At 48.3% G+C, this 20,955-nt stretch overlaps 1 protein-coding gene across 1 annotated transcript in view; it reads right to left on the bottom strand.

Moving 5' to 3' along the window:
- Positions 1–1,404: 1,404 nt before the first annotated feature.
- The window catches only part of LOC142570994 (uncharacterized), a 119,064-nt gene continuing 99,513 nt past the window's right edge, over positions 1,405–20,955 (bottom strand). The window contains exons 3-5 of the mRNA XM_075679288.1: positions 13,778–13,845; positions 4,205–4,291; positions 1,405–1,593 (exon numbers count right to left, since the gene is read on the bottom strand). Of these exons, the coding sequence (XP_075535403.1) occupies positions 1,457–1,593; positions 4,205–4,291; positions 13,778–13,845 (292 nt within the window). The 3' untranslated portion in view covers positions 1,405–1,456. The remainder of the gene's footprint in view (positions 1,594–4,204; positions 4,292–13,777; positions 13,846–20,955) is intronic.

The following is a 20,955-nucleotide window of genomic DNA, read 5'->3' as shown; positions in this document are numbered from 1 at the left end:
TGCAACCAGACCCGGAGAAAATTCGTGCTGTCAAGTCCTTTCCTGTACCTCAATCTGTCAAAGACGTCCGAAGTATTGTAGGAATCTGCTCCAACTTCCGACGCTTCGTTTAAGACTTCGCAGCACTTACTAATCTTCTGAAGAACGACGTGCCGTTTGCGTGGGGCCCCGCTCAAACTGTCGCGTTTGCGCACCTGACCAACGTTCTCAACACGCCACCTATACTGGCCCACTTTGACCCCTCCTCCCCTACAGAGGTGCGTACCTATGCCAGTGGCCACGGTATCGGAGGCTTCTTAGCCCAGCGCCAACAGGGTCAAGATTGTGTTATCGCCCACGCTAGCCCCTTCCTCACAGCAGCGGAGCGCAACTGTTCGATTACAGATCGTGAATGCCTGGCTCTCGTCTGGGCGGTTTCCAAATTCCTCCTGTACCTGTATGCCACGCACTTCTTTGTAATCTCGGAACACCATACGCTCTGCTGGCTTTCCTCACTCAAGAATCCTGCCGGCCGGCTTGGTCGCTGGGCTCTGAGGCTGCAAAAATATTGCTATGCAGTAGTGTACAAGTCGGGCCGGTTACAGCAAAACGCAGACTGTTTATCATGCTATGCAGTGGACGAACCACCCACCGACTCTGACCCCGGTGCCGACGCTTGCGTTTTCTCCGTTTCTCAGCTGCTTCACGTTGCCGACGAGCAACGCTGTGATTCTACCTTGCGCGCCATCTTGGTGGCTTAGAATCTTCACCTTCTTATCTGTCCCTTCACCTGCATGTATCTTCATCTCGCACAATATCTTCATCAAGTTCTGTATCATATGTGGCTATAACGTAGCGAAAAACTCGTAAAACCTGCCTTATGAAAGGCATTACTGAGGCACGCACATTATTTAAAAGAGGTCTTTTGTAGATCTCCGATAGATCCCTCATATCTGCAGGCATCGGCTACGCATGTCCCCTGTTTTTTCTTGGCGAAGAAATAGCAAAAATAGCGACAACATAAAGAACTCCTCGAGCAGGGGTCCCACTTGAATTCAAATGCTCAGCATAAGTGTGGTCCACAAAATTTTAACTTTCTGTGTTATTGAGTTTATTAGGCTTCAGTAGTGAACTGTGCCTTCTTTCTAACTAATGATATTTTAACCCGTCACTGTTATGCTCCCATTCAACACAAGTTTCTCCTCCGCCTTTGAATCGTAAAAGGTACTTTGCGATTATCAATAATGAGCTTTATAGCAAACATTGGGCAATGTCTAAGGGGTACCAGAAGCTTGTCATTATTTATCCGCCATGCTTTCTCTTTTTGGTAGAGGCCCCTTTGCTGACATGAAAGTATAGCCACTTAAGAAGAAAGATCATAAACCAAACAATACCGATCCAGTTTACTTTTCTGCGAAGGGGCGGTTTATTATTCCATAGTCATAACCGAAGGCTCTTGACAAGCATGCCTAATGCGTTATATGTTGTCCAACACGCCCTTGCAGGATTCTTCGTCAAACACCGAGACCGTCATGTCGCAGTTGTCCTCGAAATGGTCCACGCATTCCTGCGGGAAACTGTGCACAGCATTTGAAGTGACCCATAGACCACAGCCTGTAAAAGAAAACAGGTTGTTCACACTCTGAGTTCTGCTTGAACGAAACGGAAAAAAAGAAAGAAACGCTATCAATGTGCAAATAAATGAGCTGGTCATCACACGCAGACGAGAACTATGCGTCATGGCACGTTCCTCCCGCGTTCTTCTTACATCCCCAGTGCATGCAATCTTCCTATGTGTGTTCGACTTGCTTAACTGACTACACAGAATGTGATTATGTGTATCTTGCATTCTTTTTCTGCTCTTGCTGTTAGTAGCGCATAATGTGATTAAGCAACTTCTTGTTATGATTTTGCGTTATTCGGATATGTTGGCGATTGCTGCTTATGTAATATCGGCCGATGGGCTCGTCAAGGAACTTTAGCAGATTTTCCACGCCCCTCCCCATGTAAATAGCGGCCAAACTTGAAACTTCTGCAGCGATACGCTAGATCGCATCTTGACAGCGAATATTCAACAATGGCTACTCTGAAGTGCATATTTGTAATACAGTAGCCCCATCTTTATGGAAAATTTACGCTATTCTCAGCTTCATAGTCTGCTAGCTTTACATGATCGTTCCTCAACATTGAGCCCTTCGGTTCCCTCATATTTTTTCTCCTTATACAGCGAACCTCTCGACTCTGTAGCATTAATGCCTTGATAGAGAGAGAGAGAGAACAAACGTTTAACAATCCAAATCAGTGAGCAACGCTTCTATCTCCATCCAAGGGGGGCGGTCTCCTCAGTCCAGGTAGCCATTGGCCTTTGCTCCTTCCCTGGCCTGGTACACCAACTTGCGCTGGTACTCCAAACCTCAACAATGGGCTCCCACGATTCTTGGTGGTCTCGTTTTGTGGCTTTTTCTTTGGTTATTCTATATTAAGCATTCAATTGTTCAGTTCTGCAAGATTAGGACACCCTATCGCCATGTGACGAAAGGTGTTGGGCATCCCGCAGGACCGGCAAAGGTATTAAAATCGGTTTGGGTGCTTCCTATGTAATATTATTCCGTGTACATATATGAGCTTGCTTGGAGACGCCACAGAGCAACTGTCTCGTCTCTTGTTAGACAGCTGTGTACGTGGAAGAGATATAAGCTTCTTTAAAATTTGTAATGCTGCAGGATATTCGTACATTTTTGGGGGGAATACCCTTGGACCTTGCCACCTTTCGGAACCCCTCTCGCAGGAAAGCCCGGCTTGCATCCTCCGGGCTGCAGCGCGTGCCACTTCGTTCCCCGCCAGTGACTCGTGGTCAGGGGTCCAGACAACGTAGGTCTCGGAAGCTTCCGTGTGTTTCGATATTTCTAGCAAGACTTCAGAGTTTTCGAGGATACCATGTCTATTCTGAAGTTACGAAACGCTGATTGCAAGCTGCTCAGCATTACAGAATTTTCGGTGGATATGGAGATGGCGCATTCAGTTGTCATCTTCGGCCATGTCTGAATCTCTTGAGAGTATCGTGGTAGCGGCCTTTCCTTCACCTCGGTTATTATTTGTGGTTATCGCGAAAGCAGGTATCCTTAGAAACTTAGCCACATCTGTGTATCCTGTGTTAGGGTCTGCAGTGAATTTCTTGTGCAGTGCTATTGCTCTTGCCCGTACTTTTTCCTTATTAAAGTTTGCATGCGTATTGCTGCATACAGGTACCACTGAGATTGAGTCTCATATGTACGTTGGTAGTCTCGATTTCTCCACCGATCTCGCAGTTGCCTCCACAACGTAACCGAGTCAGAGTAGCACGCTTCTGCCGGTGCGAGTCAATTTGAATTTATCAACATGGATTGTATTGTGCGCTTCTGCGTGTTCCTCCCGTGTGTTGTGCAGGCCGAGTTTGAGTAATCGTGCAGTAAGCGCTTTTTAGGGAATTCCCAATTCAGTATTGATAGGTTTTATAATCATGGTATTTAGTTTTTTTTTATAATTTCTGCATTTCCAATGGCCAGATAGGGGGTGCCATACGGAATCCTGCTCGTGAACAGCATCTGTACGATACGCAGTGCGCCCTGTTCACAACTCTCTTAATGAGGTACCGCCCTTGGGTGAGCAATGTTTGATGTTTGGGGAGGGTCGCAACTGTTGACGCGTCTTTATGTATGAAGCAGCATAAAACAATGTATTGACTACTTGCCGCGTAGAGAGTACACGTACTAGGTGACGCTTGCGCTTTCACCGATGCTCCCCATTCCACGGCTACGGTCATAACTGGCACTGCCTAACACTCCTAAGTATAAGTTACGCACGTGTAGATAAACGCAAGGACATTGACGCCGTGTACAGGCACTGACGTGGCTCCATTAGCAGGCGACCGCACGCATCGCGTGTAGGTTCTAGGGTCCGCTTCCACCGGCAGCGAAACGTCTCCTCTGTCATTTCATTCGCTTTTCTCGTTGTTAGAAAAGCAATTAAAGTTCATCGCTATATTTAATGGTCGCTCGGGAATAAGTCTGTGCATCAATCAAAGCAGTTAATACCTCCAGTGATTTCGGCGAGATCATTGTCTGTTGGCTTCATAATATTGTAGCGATATGCGGTGCTGCCCCTGCAGCGATATGCGGTGCTACGTGCTGCCCGCTACGCAGTGAGCACTAGCTATCAATTAGCGCAGTAAGTTACAAAACCTTACTTTGTTTCTCCTTGAATCCGATGTCCACTACGACGCAATTCTCATAGTTGGTATATACGAAATTTGCCGTTTTCTCACCATCGGCGCCTGAAAACAGAAAGAACGAGCATGTGCAATCAGCAGTGCACCTTTGCGCGCATTGCGCTCCTACGCTAGAATTTGTTCGTAAGAACAAAGCGGAGCCAATCATGACGCGGGACCTGACATTAGCGAAGGCGACTAGCCCATAACACACAACAAGACTTACAAACTAAGAGCTTTGTGAAATTAGTCACTGAAGCATATATTAACGTCGGCAATCCGACCAAATCGGTATTCCGATTAGGTCTAGTGCGAAAGTAAGAACAGAATGGAGAAGGAAACGTTGATTAAGCACTGGGCTTGTCTGAAGCTTTACTGCATCGAATAGGCAAGATGCGCACAGATATGCAAAACCCACCGGGAAAAAAAAGCTCGAAAATCGCATTGAAAACCCTATGTCCCTCGCTGCCCATCACAGAACAGCATTCAGTGACAAAATATTTACAGGTTACTGTACTTGTTATTGGGAAAATGCCAGTATAAATTTTTGCTGACAAATTACCGCGCTCCTTCATGCGTACTCTTTTTTAACATTTCTTAGGTAGGCATGTCAGCGACATCTTCGGTCGTGCTTCAATGATGATGCCTCTCTTGCTTTAAGATAATTGGTGGAAATATCAAAATACTACGCAGTGACCGTTTGAGAAATAACCCCCTTGCCCATGTCCCCAAAATCTCCTTTGCATATGAGGATTTTATTATTAGCCAGGAACATGACGCGATACCTCAGCGTGTACGCGTCGTTGCACTGCAGAGCACGACACCGCGGGTTTGATACCTGTCGCGCCGGCCGCATTTCGATTTAGGCGGAATGCAAAAACGCTTGTGTGCTGCGTTAGGTGCGCTTAAAACAACCACAGCTGCTAAAAACTAAACCGGAGTCTCTCCCCCCCCCTCCCCACTGCGCCATGTATCATAATCGCATCATCGTTTTCACACGTCAAACTTCACATCTTTTTTTTTTTTTTTTCACGGACCGAGCATGGAGCGCCAGGCAATTCATGACAGCAGTCGCCGCCCATAGCAAGTTCTGCGAATCTCTTACGGAAAATTGTGAACGCCACTTAGGCAATAGAAGTTTCCACAGTAAAGCTGTTCTTGCTCGGCGTAAAATGGACCGCGTATCAAAACTCCACCGACGCCCACCGACGGAGACACTGCGCGCTTCCGGCTGCGCCGCCGCGCCGAGATCTGCGCATGCGCGGTGATAACGGTTAGGAATGCGCATGCGCTTAACCTTGCAAAAGACATGAAAGCGTCTGCGCAGCGGCGCTCGGTCAGTTAACGCCATGGGGCGGCCTAGAAATGTTCGTACTTCTGAAGAAGGAGCTGCGCATCGCGAAGCTAAACTTGGCGCGATGCGGGAGAAGCAACGGCAACAACGAGCCGATCCGACCTACTTGGCCAGAGAGGCCGAAGCCAAGAGATGGCGACTACGCGAAGACCCAGACTACGCTAGTCGAGAGAGAATCAGGATCGCTTCAAAGCATTGACGATTACGCGAAGACCCTGCAGTGCGGGAGGCCGAGTATGAGCGACGCCGAGCTCGCGCTTCAACCGGGGGTGCCAGCGCTCGTTTTCAGCGTGAGTTCCCCTCGTTGGAGTTCGGATATTCCTGCCTAGTGCGCGATCGACTGTAGTTTGACTCGAACCTATCAACGCTCAACACGCTTCGGTCTGTCGAGAAACACATGCACAAGGCATGTGTGTGCTGCGAGACATCTTCCCGGGGGTCAGCGACCACTGCGATATGCGGCTGTGTAGGACCTGTCGGGAAACGGTCTTACGCGGGAAGGTGCCGCAGTTCAGGGTGACAAGCGGCTTCAAGTACCCACCAAAGCCAGCTGAACTACCGCGTTTCAATCTAGCAGCAGCCAAATTACAACCTAGCAGTAGCCGGCATAGCCCCTAATCGACCAGCTTCGCTGTCTCAAACCTCGTGCGACCGAGTGCGAGCTTGCCCGTTTTTTTTTTTTTTTAGCAGATGTTCCTTCCTACCACCTCATAATGCGAGCTATATACCCAATTCTTATCTGCATTTCTGCTACATTACGTGACCGTTTCCATGATAAATATTAGGTACGCTCCATTTCACTGACTAACGAAAAAACGTTTGGTCACCTAAAAGATTATTCAAGTAAATCACTTCGTTTCGAAGTTCGCCTTCAATGCTCTAAGGAAATGCTTTGCCGTTAGTGGTATGGAACATCTGTTTTCTAGCACAGCAGCCAAATGCTCTAATCATTATGCCACGATTAAATGCATGCGCCTCTTGTGCCAAAGCCTTTTCTTTTACGTCTCGCGCCTTCGTCGCGAGCCAGTCTCTCGCATTATTCACTCGGGAAAGATAGCGCTTTGAGACGCCGTATTACACTGCACTGTCTTTGGGATCGGCCCACATTTTTTGTCAGACGGATGCCTACAAAGTGTGTGCGGTCCACTTAGAGGACTATGGCAATGGAAAACCTTCGCACTTGTATGCCAACTTGAGGAACACAGCGAAGTTGTGCAGGCATGTTTTTCTATGTCCGAAATCTTCCCAGGAGTTTCAAAACAGTTCACTATATCCATTGAACTTCCTTATATATATACACACGCACCTTTTCATATGGTTGACTACATCACAGCTTTGTGCAGAGCCTCGCTTTTTTTCTTTAAATTTATAATAGAAATGGCAGGTCGCGAGAGTGCCCATAAAAACAGATAGCAAAGATGTTCATTTCCATAAATGCAAAAGTCAACCAAGCAGACTCACACCATTCTGAGAGCAACACTGCTGCGTAACTAACACACTAGGAGACCTTATCCGCGCTCGTACAGCCAAAAACAGTCATACACTTTCACAGCCCTATGAAACCGTACCCCAGAGTTCGGATATAGTGTAGCTAACTCCGAAATCAGTGTGCTTGCTGTGAAATTTCTTTGTGTAATCGAATCAGAAGACTTCTGCATAAGGAAAGACCACAGAAAGTCTAACCACAGATCCTGTTCAGCACAATGCGTTGGCGGGTAGTTGGTGCGAAACCCTAATTACTTTGTTTAGTGCAAAACAAAGGACACAGGAAAGACGACAAGACAAGGCGCTTCTCTCAACTTGCGAGTAGCACCTTGTCCTGTAGTCTTTCTTGTGTCCGTTGTTTTGCGCTAAACAAAGTAACCAGAGATCTTGTGTTTGTAAAATATTTGTTAGATCACCGACAATTAGATTTAGTAACATTTCAAGCTTGACCTACAGATATACGTGTACATATCCAAATAAGACAGGAGTTTAAAGGAAGATGAAAACTTCAAATTATGAGGGGTATTCAAACAAGGAATGTCGCTTTAAACCAACGTTTTGACAAGTGGAATTGCCTTTGTGAGGGTAGACAGCCTATAATATAGAATGACAGCAACTCAATATCGTCAGGGCAACTAAAATTTTACATGGCATGCTCTAAGGAAAAGCACACAGATGATGCGTGAATATGCGCATCTAACTTATTTGAATGGGCACTGCTGCTAATGAGAACCGATGCAACCACCTACCAAAACCAGGAGGCTGGAAAATAACCTCTTCGCGTCCATATGAGCTAAACACGAACGGACAGGAGCACGGCCAAAGAAACTCCTCTTCTCCGACAAATAAGAGCTCCTCCGACAACGCATATTGAACCTAGGAGCACAGCCACTCTAGGATATGAAAGAAAGGTCGACGATGACGACCTGTAGCAACTGCGTCACGCTGGTAGCGCCGTAGGCTGAATTCGCCGGCAATAACGATAGGCCGCGCGAAACCGCCCCGCGAACAGTCGCAAGTGGCAATGACATTTCGTTCTAATGCTGCGAAATCCGGCGGGCACAGCACTACGAAGACCTAAGCAATGGCGCGTATCTGTCGAATATGCTGTTTCCTCGCCTGAAACGGCAGTTCGGGCACTTCCTAGCCATTTCAGGCGATCGAGGGAGGGCAGCACACTCCTCCCGAGGCACCACCTAAAGCCACGAAGATGATCAGGTAGAAAAGATGCGTCAGCGCTCCGCACGACACATGGCTAGAGTGAACACGGCGTGCAGGATGCGCTTATGGGAGCAATGAGGCATCCTTTGTGTCAACGGTAGGAGTATGCGTTCGTGAACGCCACTCCCAGCCACAAGCGGTACTGCAAGGTTGTTTCGCCGCGGGAAAGGCTAGATGGCAGTTGTAGTCGTAGCGTGGGGTTCAGTTTATGTAGTCGGCAACTGAAGGCACTTGAACACCAGAGATCTTGTGACTTTTTGCGTGCAAGTAAGCGAAGTTGCCTGGCCGCGTCCGACCTCGCCAAAGGTGTTGGACGCGTCTGGGCATCTTCGTGGGTAGACCGGGCAGCCTTGTCAGCTATGCTGTTGCCGACGATGCCACAGTGAGCAGGAATCCATTGAAATATAAAGTTGTGGCCGCTTTCTAGAGCATGGTGGTGCACATCTCTGGCGTCAGATATCATCTGCTCGTGAGTTCTGTGATGTAATGCCGACTTGATACTGTGAAGAGCTGCCTTAGAATAACAAAATACCACCCATTTCTCTGTTGGCTCTTCGGTGACGTACTTCATGGCGGCATGGAGAGCTGCAAGTTCTGCCGACGTATATGTAGTCATGTGTGACAATTTGAATCTAACTGTAACCTGCTTAGCTGGAACGTCGAATGCAGCAGTTGAGCTGGTAGGTGAGGTCGAACCATTGGTATATATATGCATGTGGTCATGATACGTCTGGTGCAGTAATAGGAGCGTAAGTTGCTTCAGAGCCGGCGATGGATGATTGAACTTTTTCGTAATTCCAGGAATAGCAAAATTCACTTGAGGCTGTCGCAGGCACCGCAGGGGAGATGAAGGCTTTGCTGCCGGTGTAAAAGATGACGGTATGCACTCTTGATGAGCGCTAATAACTCCTGAAAAGGTTGCTTCAGGTCTCTCCGCTGCTAGGGAGGCCACATAATGGTCGGGGATCCCTGACAGATGGCGAATGTGCGCTCTGAGAGAGTCGACACCTACATGTGTCTGGATCATATGGTCTCCCGCGATGGCAATTGTTGCTGCTGTTGAGGTGCAACGAGGCAGCCCTAAACACGTGCGTAAGGTTTGACCTTGTAAGCTCTCCAAAGCGCGAAAGTTCGTTTCGCAGGCATTTGACAACACTGTTAGACTGTAACGTAGAAGTCCGATAAAAATACCCTGTACAGCTGCATCATATAATGGACTGGTGTAGCCCAGTTTTTCACGCAGAGAAACTTGAAGACCTGAGCGATGGCAACTAACTTCTTCAGATAGACGCAGTGAGGGCTCCACGAGAGGGTGTGGTCAATGATTACACCCACAAAGCGATGCGTCTTAACATAGGATACAGCTTGACCATTCATTGAAACAGGATACAATGACATTTGTTCGTGCGTAAAACCAACCAATGCGCACTTTTCAGTAGACACACTGAGACACGCCGCCCGCTGAATCCTGGCTCGTACTTGAGGGCGAGTCACCGCAGAGGCCCAGATGCAAATGTCCTCGGCGTATATGGAGATACGACATGTCTGCGGTAAGTACTCCGCTAGTCCTACCAGGACGAGGTTGAACAAAATAGGGCTCAACGCTCCACCCTGCGACATACCGCGGCAGATGTAATGTTCTGAAGTTGGGCCATCTTCGGTCAGTAACAAAAAGCACCTCTCAGTCAAATAGTCCTGGATCCATTGATACATCCGGCCACCAACTCTAACAGCCTCAAGCGAGATCAAACTTCGACGAAAGCCCGTCGTAGCGTCCGGTAGATGTTAAATCATTTTAGGAATCATTCCAAGTGAGCAAGAATCATTCCTTCCATCACTTTGCCGACGCAGCTCGAAAGCGCAATCGGACGATATGATGAAAGCTAAAGCGGAGACATTCCGGGTTTCAGAATGGGGATCAAGCGGCTTGGTTTCCATTGTTTAGGAACGGCGCCGTTCTGCCACGTAGTTGAGCAGCTCATCACGTGCGTCATGTCCAAGGTGGCATAGAGCAGCATACGTGATGCGATCAGGTCCTGGTGACGAAGGACACCTGCAGGTCGCCAACGCAGCATTGAGCTCTTCGAGTGAAAATAGCACGTTAATTTCTGGTACACGTGTCTCAGGGATGTTATTCAGTGCTGCGTCAATAATGATGGCCACGGATCCAGGAACGCGTGCACAGAACTCTTCAGCCACTTCAAGTTCCGAGCGAAGTTCGTAGAGCGCCAGAGCAGCAAAGGGCTTCCTTTGAGGTGGCGATGAGCGAAGACCCCTAACCGTTCTCCATATGTGCGAGAGCTATTTTCTGGGATCAAGAGACTGGCGGGAAGCTTTCCATCGCTTATCTTCCAATTTACCCATACGGCACTGGACTTTTCTTTTGAATGCGTCGTGAAGCCCTCAGATCCAAGACGGACTTCGTGCACCGATACCTCCTCTCCACCTGTCGGCGTGCCGCACGCAGCCTCTCCAGTTTAATGTCCCCGTCTGTTTGCCTTGCTCACCTTCTGAGCGAGCAGAGGGATGTTTTCAATGCATCTGTGAATGCATCTTCGATAGTGTGCGAAAGGCCTTCCCGACATGCGTCATTCATATCCTTCTCAAACTTTGAACAATCAACTCTACGCAAGACAGTAGAGGAGCGTTGCTCAATTCCTCTAATTTTTATGTATGTTGGAATACGGTCGCTTCCATGTGTTTCTATGTCCGAAAACCATTGGAAGCTCGAGACAAAGCACCGTGACAGCAAAGTCCAAGCAGCTGCTATAGGTCGTGCCTCGCAGAAATGTAGGGCTGCTGTCATTCACACAGCCCAAATCATGGTCAGCAGCAATTTTAGTGATTCCCCATAGCTGGTGATGCGCGTTAAAGTCACCTGTGATAACCCAGTGGCCATTGTTCATTAGTAACATTTTCTTAAGTCGTTCGCCGCCAAAGCGACCCGCTGGGGATATGTAGGCGCCAATTAGTGTAAAGGACACATCCATCTTTTTGGACATTCAGGCAGACATATTGGTTGTCGTCAAGAGGCCCTACCCTGTTTGTCACATATGTAATGTCCGTGCGGATGTAGATGATTGATTTTGTGCTTGCACCGCATGTGGACGAGATGAAAGATTCGTGACCGGACAGTCTGAGTGGAGATGATGTATTTGGTTCGCAAATGACCAGCAAGGGGAAGCGATTTCTAAAAATGAATTAGCGAAAGTCTGCTATACGGGTCCGTAGACCCCTGGCATTGCACTGAAAGATCGACGCACTTTTAACTTCAGGGGACTATTTGGTCGAGCTGTGATGCTTAAACGATGCTAGCAAGCATTGGATTTAGTGCAACCAGTATTTGCAGAGCACTTCGAGCTGCTGTTGTTTGCAGCTTGTTCAGTATGGCGCGCATTGTGTTAATTAGCGATTGCAGCATATCAGCCACTTGGTTGTCTTGGTCGCACAAATCACCAATAGTAGACGTCGAGGGTAGTCCAGCAGAAGTTTGCTGTGATTCTGTTGGTGTATGCTGTCGTTTCGGTAGAGCCGGCCAAGATTCTGCAGATGTGGTCTTCTCAGTAGCCTTGTTCTTCGACGTCCTTTCCACAGTGTCTGGCATGGGCGGTAGGGGAGGAGGTGGTGTTGTAGGAAGTGGCATGCGCGTCGCAGAGGCAACAGCCTTCCTTGAGGAGTGCCGGCGACAGGAACGTCGCTTCCTGATTTTATCGGCGGCTTCGCGATGAGAAGATCTCTCACCACCTCTTTCAAGATGACAATTTCCTACCTAATATGTGGCCATTTCTTCTATGAAGCTTTATGTGACCCTCCGCAGTTTGAACACTTCATTACAGTTGCGCCACATTTATCTGCAGCGTGGGGCTCGTCACAGCGGAGGTATACCGCCTGATTTTCGCAGACACTGCTTACGTGTCCCAGTTTCATGCATTTGCGGCACTGAAGAGGTTCCGCAATGAAAGGCTGCACTGCATGTCTGAAGTGCCCCACCTTAACATGCGAGGGTATATATTTACCCTTGAATGCAATCTTCACGCCGTGAATTGCCTAGCCGCTTAACATCAACAATGACCTCATCATTGGCTGGCTTGATAAAAATTGGCAAGTCGTTATTAAGGATGGCGACGACTACGTCATAGATAACGCCGGTGACTACGTGAGATCCCAGAGGGATGTAAAAGCGCACCTGAATGCCATCGAGGTCCGTTACGCTGCGTAGAGTGGTCATAGCAGCTGCATGCTGGAGATCAACCGCCTGTAGATTTTTTTCGGGTGTTCACTCGAATGTCCGATATTTTATTTGGCACCAGGGCTTCCAGTGACATCGACACAGATTGCCTGCTAAGTATCTTCATGTTGACGGTGGGAAGCAGGGGCACAAATATGATGGTATTGGCGTCCGGCCTCTGTGTGTGTCTTACTGTTTGCGTGCATGATGATGAAGACGTCCTGGTGTTCCTTCTCTTCGCTCTGCGGCTCTGCACAAGCTGGAAGTCGTCATCAGAAGTGTCCTCACTGCTCAGAGAATAAACGTGGGTGTCCTCACTGTCGCTCTGCTGACCGATCAGCCTCCTGGAGGCGGCCGCCGCTGACGCCGCCGTCGCCGGCAGTCGTGCGGGGTCGTCCACTTCCGTCACGACCGAGCAGGGGGGCGAGGACCAGCGGATGAACTTAGATTCTCACAGAAATAGACCAGAACTAGGAAGAACAGCGCTTTATCAAAAAACATTTCGTCATCGTCTCCCACAAAAGCTCAAATACGAAGAGAACTATTTGGTCAGATAAGAAAAGGCAGGTCAAATCCGGAAAGATACCAAAACTGATCATAGCTAAGCAAGACATGAAAACCAATCAACATGACTATTGGGCCCCTCCTGGCTAACCTGGAACGCGGAGCCGGCGCAACGCGACGCGGGAGATGCAAAGATTACAGATTACTCGTTCAAATAAGGTGCGCAAGAGAAGTAGCTGTCTGTTCCAATGCGGTATGCGCAAGGTAGGTATTATTTTAAGCTTTCACTATTTACTTTCTCGAGGAAATTAGGGGCGCCGACGCAGGCTGCGCTTAGGGCCGTTCTTTGTCTGGCGTGTGATCTCAATCACGCCGGCCGCACACCACCGTCGGCCTTCACTGTCGCGGCAAGAAAACGTTCTAGCTGAAGAGCTTTGCTGTAAAATGGATCCCTTCCATAAGCTTTGCACAAACAGCTGACATGTCAAATGTTGTAATCACGTGCCTAAACAGATCACTGCGTGCAGGAGCAGGAAAGGGCCATTTATTTAATAAATGTTAAACTAATGGGCATGCTCAGTTCGTGTGCTGCTGAAGTGCAGATTGTCTCATCTTCGGTACAAGCGAGAATGAAACGGGCGCCGAAAGGCCAGTTTTATACTCGCCAGTTAATATTCAGCCAATCAGCGGCTGCAAAATTGAACAGCCAACGCAGTGGGCACTTACGCAGTATTTCCACACCCGCTCATTTCCTACTTACCGTCGTCCGTTACGAAAACAGGTTTGTCAGGTGTTGATCCCTCCTTGAAATAGTTGGTGTGGTTTTCGCTGAAAGATACGTCACAATATAAGCTGTTATGCACCTCTCAGGCAAAATACAACCAGATGCCTTTGATACCCAGTGTATTTCGTTTTTCAAAGGACACAATCATTTATGTCTCTCAAGTAAGCGGAGGCGTTCGTCTTACTTTAATGCTTAGACATTTCTGCCCTTTCTGTTTGGTGCGCGGCCCATGATGTTCCTTTCCAGGCGCACCAAGTTACAGATGCCAACTTGGCCCCACCGTTTCTCCTATACCTACCGAAGCAGATAGCGTTGCAGTGCGTATTGAAGTCGCAGCACACTCTGGAAACAATCCAGAATTACGGAAGTAAAAAAAGAGCCTTCAAAGATCGTTGTTTACTAACGCATGAATGCACTGAAAACTTGTGTTTTAATTACGAACACATAAAATGACCATAAAAATGTCGTTGGCCTTCACACGTGTTCGAACACCAGCACTTGCATCCGAAACAAACGCACGTTAATCAAACTTCACAAATACTGTAATGTGTCTTGATAAATTTCGGCAGAACCAATCTAACAGCGAATGTCGACGGCAACGCGCTTAGCATTGAATATATACAGCGACATAACGTATTTTCAGCGTCAAAACAATTAAGATACGAACCCGCAACTCTAGCGAGACCCCTTTTTCGCGCTTCCCCATTAGTGTTCCTGTACATGCTTCCGCAGGGAGCAGAGTTGCGCACAATTTTTTCTGAACCGCTCGCGCGCCAATTCGCGGAGCGCCATGACGCGGTACAAAATCACGTGAAATATACAATTGCGTCATCGAATAAAGAAGCAACATTAGAGAAGGGAAACTGTACCTTCCACAGTGATTCGAAAATAAGAAGCGGCAGCGCATGGAACTTAGCGGGGGGCTCGACAGATGGCTCTACTTCAAGATGGAGCGGAAATGCCTTTTTTTAGCGCAATATCCAATATGGCCGCTTTTTACCGGTGGCGTGCGGGTACGCACCGTGCTCGCCTTGTTGGCTTTGCGGCATGCTTCAGCTGCCGCGTTTTAATCGCCAGGAGACCAAAAAGCCTCTACTGACGCCTATACAAACAAGCCACAAGTGAGTCAACAGGACGGGCGACTTTATTGGCAGAATAAAAGCAGTGCAGCTTCTCGTACAAGAGCAGAAATAAAATTTGTATGTCGAGATTCGCTGAAACCATTAACGCGAGCTCATAAACTGCTCACTTTCGTCGTCGCACATGGTGATCTGATAACGATCGACAGTAAGTACCGCAAGCAAATAGGGCAGTGCACCACTTGTTTGAATCGACAGTCGCCGTAACTTGCACTGCGAAGCAATCGCGCGACGCAAGGCATCTGCTGCCGCAACCAACACAGCGACACGCACTACTTGGCGTTTTAGCGTTACCTCCTTTCCAACCTGCACGCTTCTTTTTGTTCTTTCGGGGACTGCTAATGTGTAACTCATACTTGGTGCCCCACATTCTCAATATGGGCATCACCATTTTGCAGCCACTTTCGCAGGCCTTTCCACCCATGTGGCTATCAGCTTCATGCACTTCGGACCATGTAATCACGTGTGCTGGTCTCTGTCCAAGCCACATCACGGCCGATGAAGGCCCATAAGCATAATGTGCCCGCGGATGCAGCAGGAAAGGCCGAACGGGGAGAGCACCAATTACGATGCGTGTAAATTGGGAGTCTTTGTCGCTGTGTGGACTGCAGGGGCAGATGGTTACCTCGGTGCAGATGGTTACTGTCGCCCATGCAGCTGACCAGGTCGCCACATCCAAGAAACATAACACGGCGACCATTATCAAATTAGAGTCGGCATTCAATCACCGCGTAAGGTTCAGGCTGTACATTGGCTAAGATCCATATGACAACAGTGGGCATTCACGCACTACAGGTCGCTTACAGCACATTCAGGTATCCTATTTTAGGCTGTTAAGAACGGCCAGCTGAAGTGCAAGTTTTGCCAGCCAGTTGCGACAGCAGCGGCAACTTTTCTTGTAACGCCACCGTTACGCTCTGGCCTCGTCACCGTTGTGACTGAATGCGATCGGCGGACCAACTATTGTTACTGAGCCCGCCACCGCCGACCTGGTCTGCCGCGAGCGGGGAAGTGCCCGCGGGAACGTCTACAGAGGCCTCTTCCCACGCGCCGTTCAAAACGCAGGACAATGAACACCACAGCCTCCGCGCTGCGGGGGTCAGCTCGGAGAATAAAAGGCGCCTTTATGGGCGTAAGCCCCGAGTTCTACGAAGTCCGTCTGACGTCGGGTCCGGACCGTGAACCTGTGCGGAAGCGTGTGTAAGCACTCGCGCAAAGAGGCGGCTCTTTCCCTCACCTTGAGATCGAGTGAGGACCGAGTGTTTATAAACCGCTGTTGTGCGGCTACTCAGGGTACTTTCTCTCGCAGTCATGCTAGACTGATGAACTCCAACGTCCTTATGTAGATACTGTAAATAAACCCATATTCCTCGTTCTCGGTGAGAAGCATTCCTTCCCTTCAACAACGTCCTCAGCGTGGATAAGTTAGACGGCGGCATGGGCCAGCTACCTTCTAATTCATGCCTGACTCCAATCTTGACAACTGATTGAGAGCGATGTGACTGAGCCCCCAATCCTAACAACTTGTGGCAGCGGTGGGATGGACTTCGCGACGTAGTGCTGAGTCTGCGGTGAGTGCTCGGTTCTTGATTTGATTCTCCAAGCTTCGTTTTGTGGTTGTTCTGTTTAGAACTGTAGGGAAGTTAAATTGTTGACTGTTAGCTAGGTTGTGTTTTCCTATGTAGATTTAGCGAGCAGGACCAAGGCAGTAAATCAGCAATCATGGAGTTAAGAAGACTGCTGAGAGACGAATTGTTGATTGTTGGTGAGGAACTGGGCCTAGACGTACGCAAATAAATGCTAAAAGCGGAATTATTGTAGCTAGTTTCCGAACAGGCCAGTGAGGAAGAAATTGAAATGGGGTTGGAACTTCTGAAAAAGAACAAAAACGGGACAGAGAGAGAGAGAGAAAAACGGGACAAAGAGAGAGAGAAACGTGATAAAGGTGGCGAGTTAAAAAAATGCAATGCAACTTGAAAGCAAACGTTTGGAGTTGTCTCAAGGAAGTGAAGGGGCTCTGGGACGATCTAGTGAGGCAGAATCATACCGCATGGACAGGTTATTAAAGCCATTTGAGGTCGGGACCGACATAGGCTTGTTCCTAAGCAATTTTGAAAGGACTTGGGAGAAGATGAACTTCGGTCCGAGCACATGGCCACAGCGGTTGCTGTCTATGTTGCCGTGTGAGGCGGCGGAAGTAATCGCCATGCTCAGTGCGCAGGGTGCATATGATTATGGGAAAGTTAAGGCTAGTCTTTTGAAAAAGTACCGCCTTTCAGCCGAAGCTTTTCGGCAGAGGTTTAGAAGCACACGCAAAAAGGATAGCGAGGGATATCCGGAGGTTGCATATAGCTTAAAGGCCAACCTAGTCGAGTGGCTGAAAAGCGCGGAAGCGTACAACAGAGACATGATCATTGAACGCATGTGTCTAGCGCAGTTCTACAAAAGCATCCCCCAAGCTGTGAAACTGTGGGTGCAAGACAGAGGGAATGTAAACACTGTGGAAATGGCGGCTGAAATAGCCGAAGAGTACGCAACGCGTAGAAAGTTGAACGCCGAGGACGGAAATTGGGACGGTCGAAATGGACCGCGGAAACCATTTCCGTTCAAAAAGGGTTCGCAGACTAGTCGACCGGAGCCTGTAGACGAGGAGGAAAAGGCCTCAGAAAAGAGCGAGGAGAACTCAAACGGGGAAACAATACCAAAAAAGCAGAAAAGAAAATTCGAATCTTTTAGACCGATCCCATGCTATAAGTGCCACAAACTGGGACATATCGCTGTGAACTGTTGAAAGCCTTGCGTAGTTTTTTTCATACGTAAATGAAACACACGAGAATATGGAACTTTTAAGCCCATATCTTCACGACCTGCAAAATAATGGCAAATTATGCCGGGTGCTAAGAGACATTGCCGCCACGATGGACACTGTCCAACCGTCTTACGTGACGGTAGATGACTTCACCGGAGAAGTAGCATGGATCGAAGAGGTTGTAGAATAACACAGCGTGTGTCTGCCCATGGCCAAAGTCAAAATCAGTGGACCATTCGGGGAGCTAGTGACCGAGGCTTCAGTTTCCAAATTTTTTACATTACATTTTACATTTACATTTTTTTTCGAATCGTTCGAATCAGTTACTGTGTGAAAAATGGCTTAAACTGGGAGAGGGCGTAGTACAGGCACTGACGCGAGGCCAAGCTCGTAAAATCGCGTCGCTTTCGGCTGAAAATGCACAAGCTGCTCCAGCGGAAGTAGCAAAGGAGATAACTTCCACAAACGAATCCGAGCTAGGCTCGAGGGATGAAAAAACAGTTGACGAAAGCCTGCCAGCTGACCAGCTCAATGAGAACGTGCCAGGATGCCAAAGTTCACCTCTGCAGAACAGCCCGCTAATGCCCTCGCAAGCGAGACAGGGTCATTGTTATCACCGGCCTCAAAGAACTTTGATCAGCTTTTACGTGTGGACAGAGACTCTCTGGCAGCCGAGCAAAAGAATGATGACAGCCTAGCTAAATTACACCACAGAGCTAAAGAAGGCATTGCTAGGCATAACGTGACGATACATGAGAGAGGAGGATTGTTGTATCGGTACTACAGAGATCGAAAGGGTAGGATTTTATATCAGTTAGTCGTACCTACTAAGTACAGGCAGGACCTTTTGAGTCTCTGTCATGGAAATTGATGGCCCAGCCACCTAGGCATAAACAAATCAAGGGAAAGATTGCTTATGAAATACTACTGGCCTGGTTGCTTCAAAGACGTAGAAAACTTTGTAAGATCCTGCGACGCCTGCCAGCGCTCGGGTAAACGAGGAGAGACGTGGAAGATTCCACTAAAGGTAGTGCCCTTAAAACAGAACCTTTCAGACGACTTGTGATAGACACGGTAGGGCCTCTGCCAAAAACAAAATCGGGCTACAGGTACTTGTTTACCATGCTGCGTCCGGCTACAAAGTTTCCAAAAGCAATCCCTCTGAGAGAGCTCAGCTCCACCGAAGTAGTAGACGCGCTTTTGACAGTACTTGCATGGGTTGGGTTTCCATCCGAAATTCAGGCCGATCAAGGGTCAGTATTCACCAGCGCACTGACTTCCACATTCTTGCAAAAGTGCCGGCTAAAGTTGATACACAGTTCCGTCTACCACCCTCAGTCAAACAGTGTAGAGAGGTGGCATTCAGTGCTTAAGCGTGTTTTGCGTGCACTCTGTTACGAGCACAAGGAGAACTGGGAGAACTATCTGCCGGCAACTTTGTTTGCTTTGCGAACGGTTCCACATGAGGCTACAGGGAACTAGTGTATACACTAGTTCCCCATACACTAGCCCCAGCAGAACTAGTGTATGGGAGGACACTCCGTTCTCCACTGAGGCTGTTAAGAGAAATGTAGAAGGAAAGAGGGGAGAGTCCAACAGTGGTTGAATACGTGCTAAATCTGCTGGAACGGCTAAGTGCAACCCAAGAACTAGTCGGAAAGAACATGGGAGTAGCTTAAAAGAACGCCAAATTCTATTTCGACAAGAATGCGAGGCTTCGTACGTTTAACGCCGGTGACCAGGTAATGATCCTGAAACCTTCAAGAGAGAACAAGCTTGAAGTTCACTGGGACGGGCCCGTTAAAGTGCTGCACAAACTTTCAGATACTAACTATACTCTGAAAATGCCCGGTCGCAGGAAGGAGGTGAGGATATATCTCTGCAATTTGATGAAGCCGTATATAGAGCGGAGCGGAGTCGTTAACTATACCATCAAAGAGCAGGATGGCACTAGTACCAAGTTTAAAGAGTATAGGGCGACCTCCAACTCTGAAATCGGCCTAGAAGAAGTAGCAAAACATTCGGTAAGCTCGCACGCTCCAAGACCCGAGCAGCTAGATTAGCTAAAAGGGGTGTTAGGGGAATATCTCGACAGATTCAGCGATCGGCCAGGTAGAACCGAACTAAGAACGCATGAAATAGATCTGACATCAACCGAACCCGTAAGATCAAAGCCTTACAGAGTGTCTCCAAGACAGAGAGAAATTATGGAGGCAGAGGTACAGCGCATGCTAGAGTTGGGAGTTATTGAGCCCGCTGAGAGTGACTACACGTCACCGCTAATACTGGTAGAAACCCCTAAGAAGGACCCTCGTCCGTGTGTTGACTACAGGAAGTTAAATGCCATCACTAGGGATCAGCTGTACCCGATACCCAGCATTGAGGAATGAATTGAAAGAGTTAGCGCTGCTAAATACATTTCAACTATAGATCTCGTGCGGGGGTACTGGCAAGTTCCCCTTTCAGAAAGTGCCAGCCGCTATGCCGCATTCATCCCGCCTGAAGGCACTTTTCGCCCTCTCGCACTCAGCTTCGGGCTGAAGAACGCGCCGTTTAGCTTCGCTAAGTTAATGGATATTGACCTAAAAGACTTGCAGGAGTTCGCCTTGCCATATCTTGACGATGTAGCAATTTTTTCGGACAGCTGGGAACAACACATATCGCGCCTCAAACGAGTGTTCTCACGGTTGAGGGAAGCCAGCTTAACAATGAAAGCGGAAAAGTGTAGATTTGGTTGTTCGCAGGTTTCTTATCTGGGCCATGTTATTGGCCACGACGCGAGACGGCCGACCGAGCTGAAAATAGCTACCATTTTGAAGAATTTTCTCAGCCGCGCACGAAAACAGACATTCGTTCATTTTTGGGACTTGTCGGGTATTATCAACGGTGCATTCCGAATTACTCGCAAATGGCAAGTCCATTAACGGACGCCCTCCGAAAGGGAGCACCGAGTAGTGTACACTGGGATAAGGACAAGGAGAACGCTTTCCAAAGTTTGAAAACGCTATTAGTTTCTCGTCCTGTGCTTCGCGTGCCAGACTACACAAAGGAATTCATAGTTCAATAAGACGCAAGCGACATAGGCATGGGCGTGGTACTTAGTCAGGTCGGCGACGATAACGAGGAGCATCTTATCCTCTATGCCAGCCGTAAACTAAATATAATAACGAAGAAAGCCTACAGCGCTTCAGAGAAGGAATGCGCTT

The sequence above is a fragment of the Dermacentor variabilis genome, chromosome 2 (genome assembly GCF_050947875.1).
Source record: "Dermacentor variabilis isolate Ectoservices chromosome 2, ASM5094787v1, whole genome shotgun sequence".
Lineage (NCBI taxonomy): Eukaryota > Metazoa > Arthropoda > Arachnida > Ixodida > Ixodidae > Dermacentor > Dermacentor variabilis.
The sequence above is the reverse complement of the archived record's forward strand: the minus strand, read 5'-3'. Positions and strand labels throughout refer to the sequence as shown.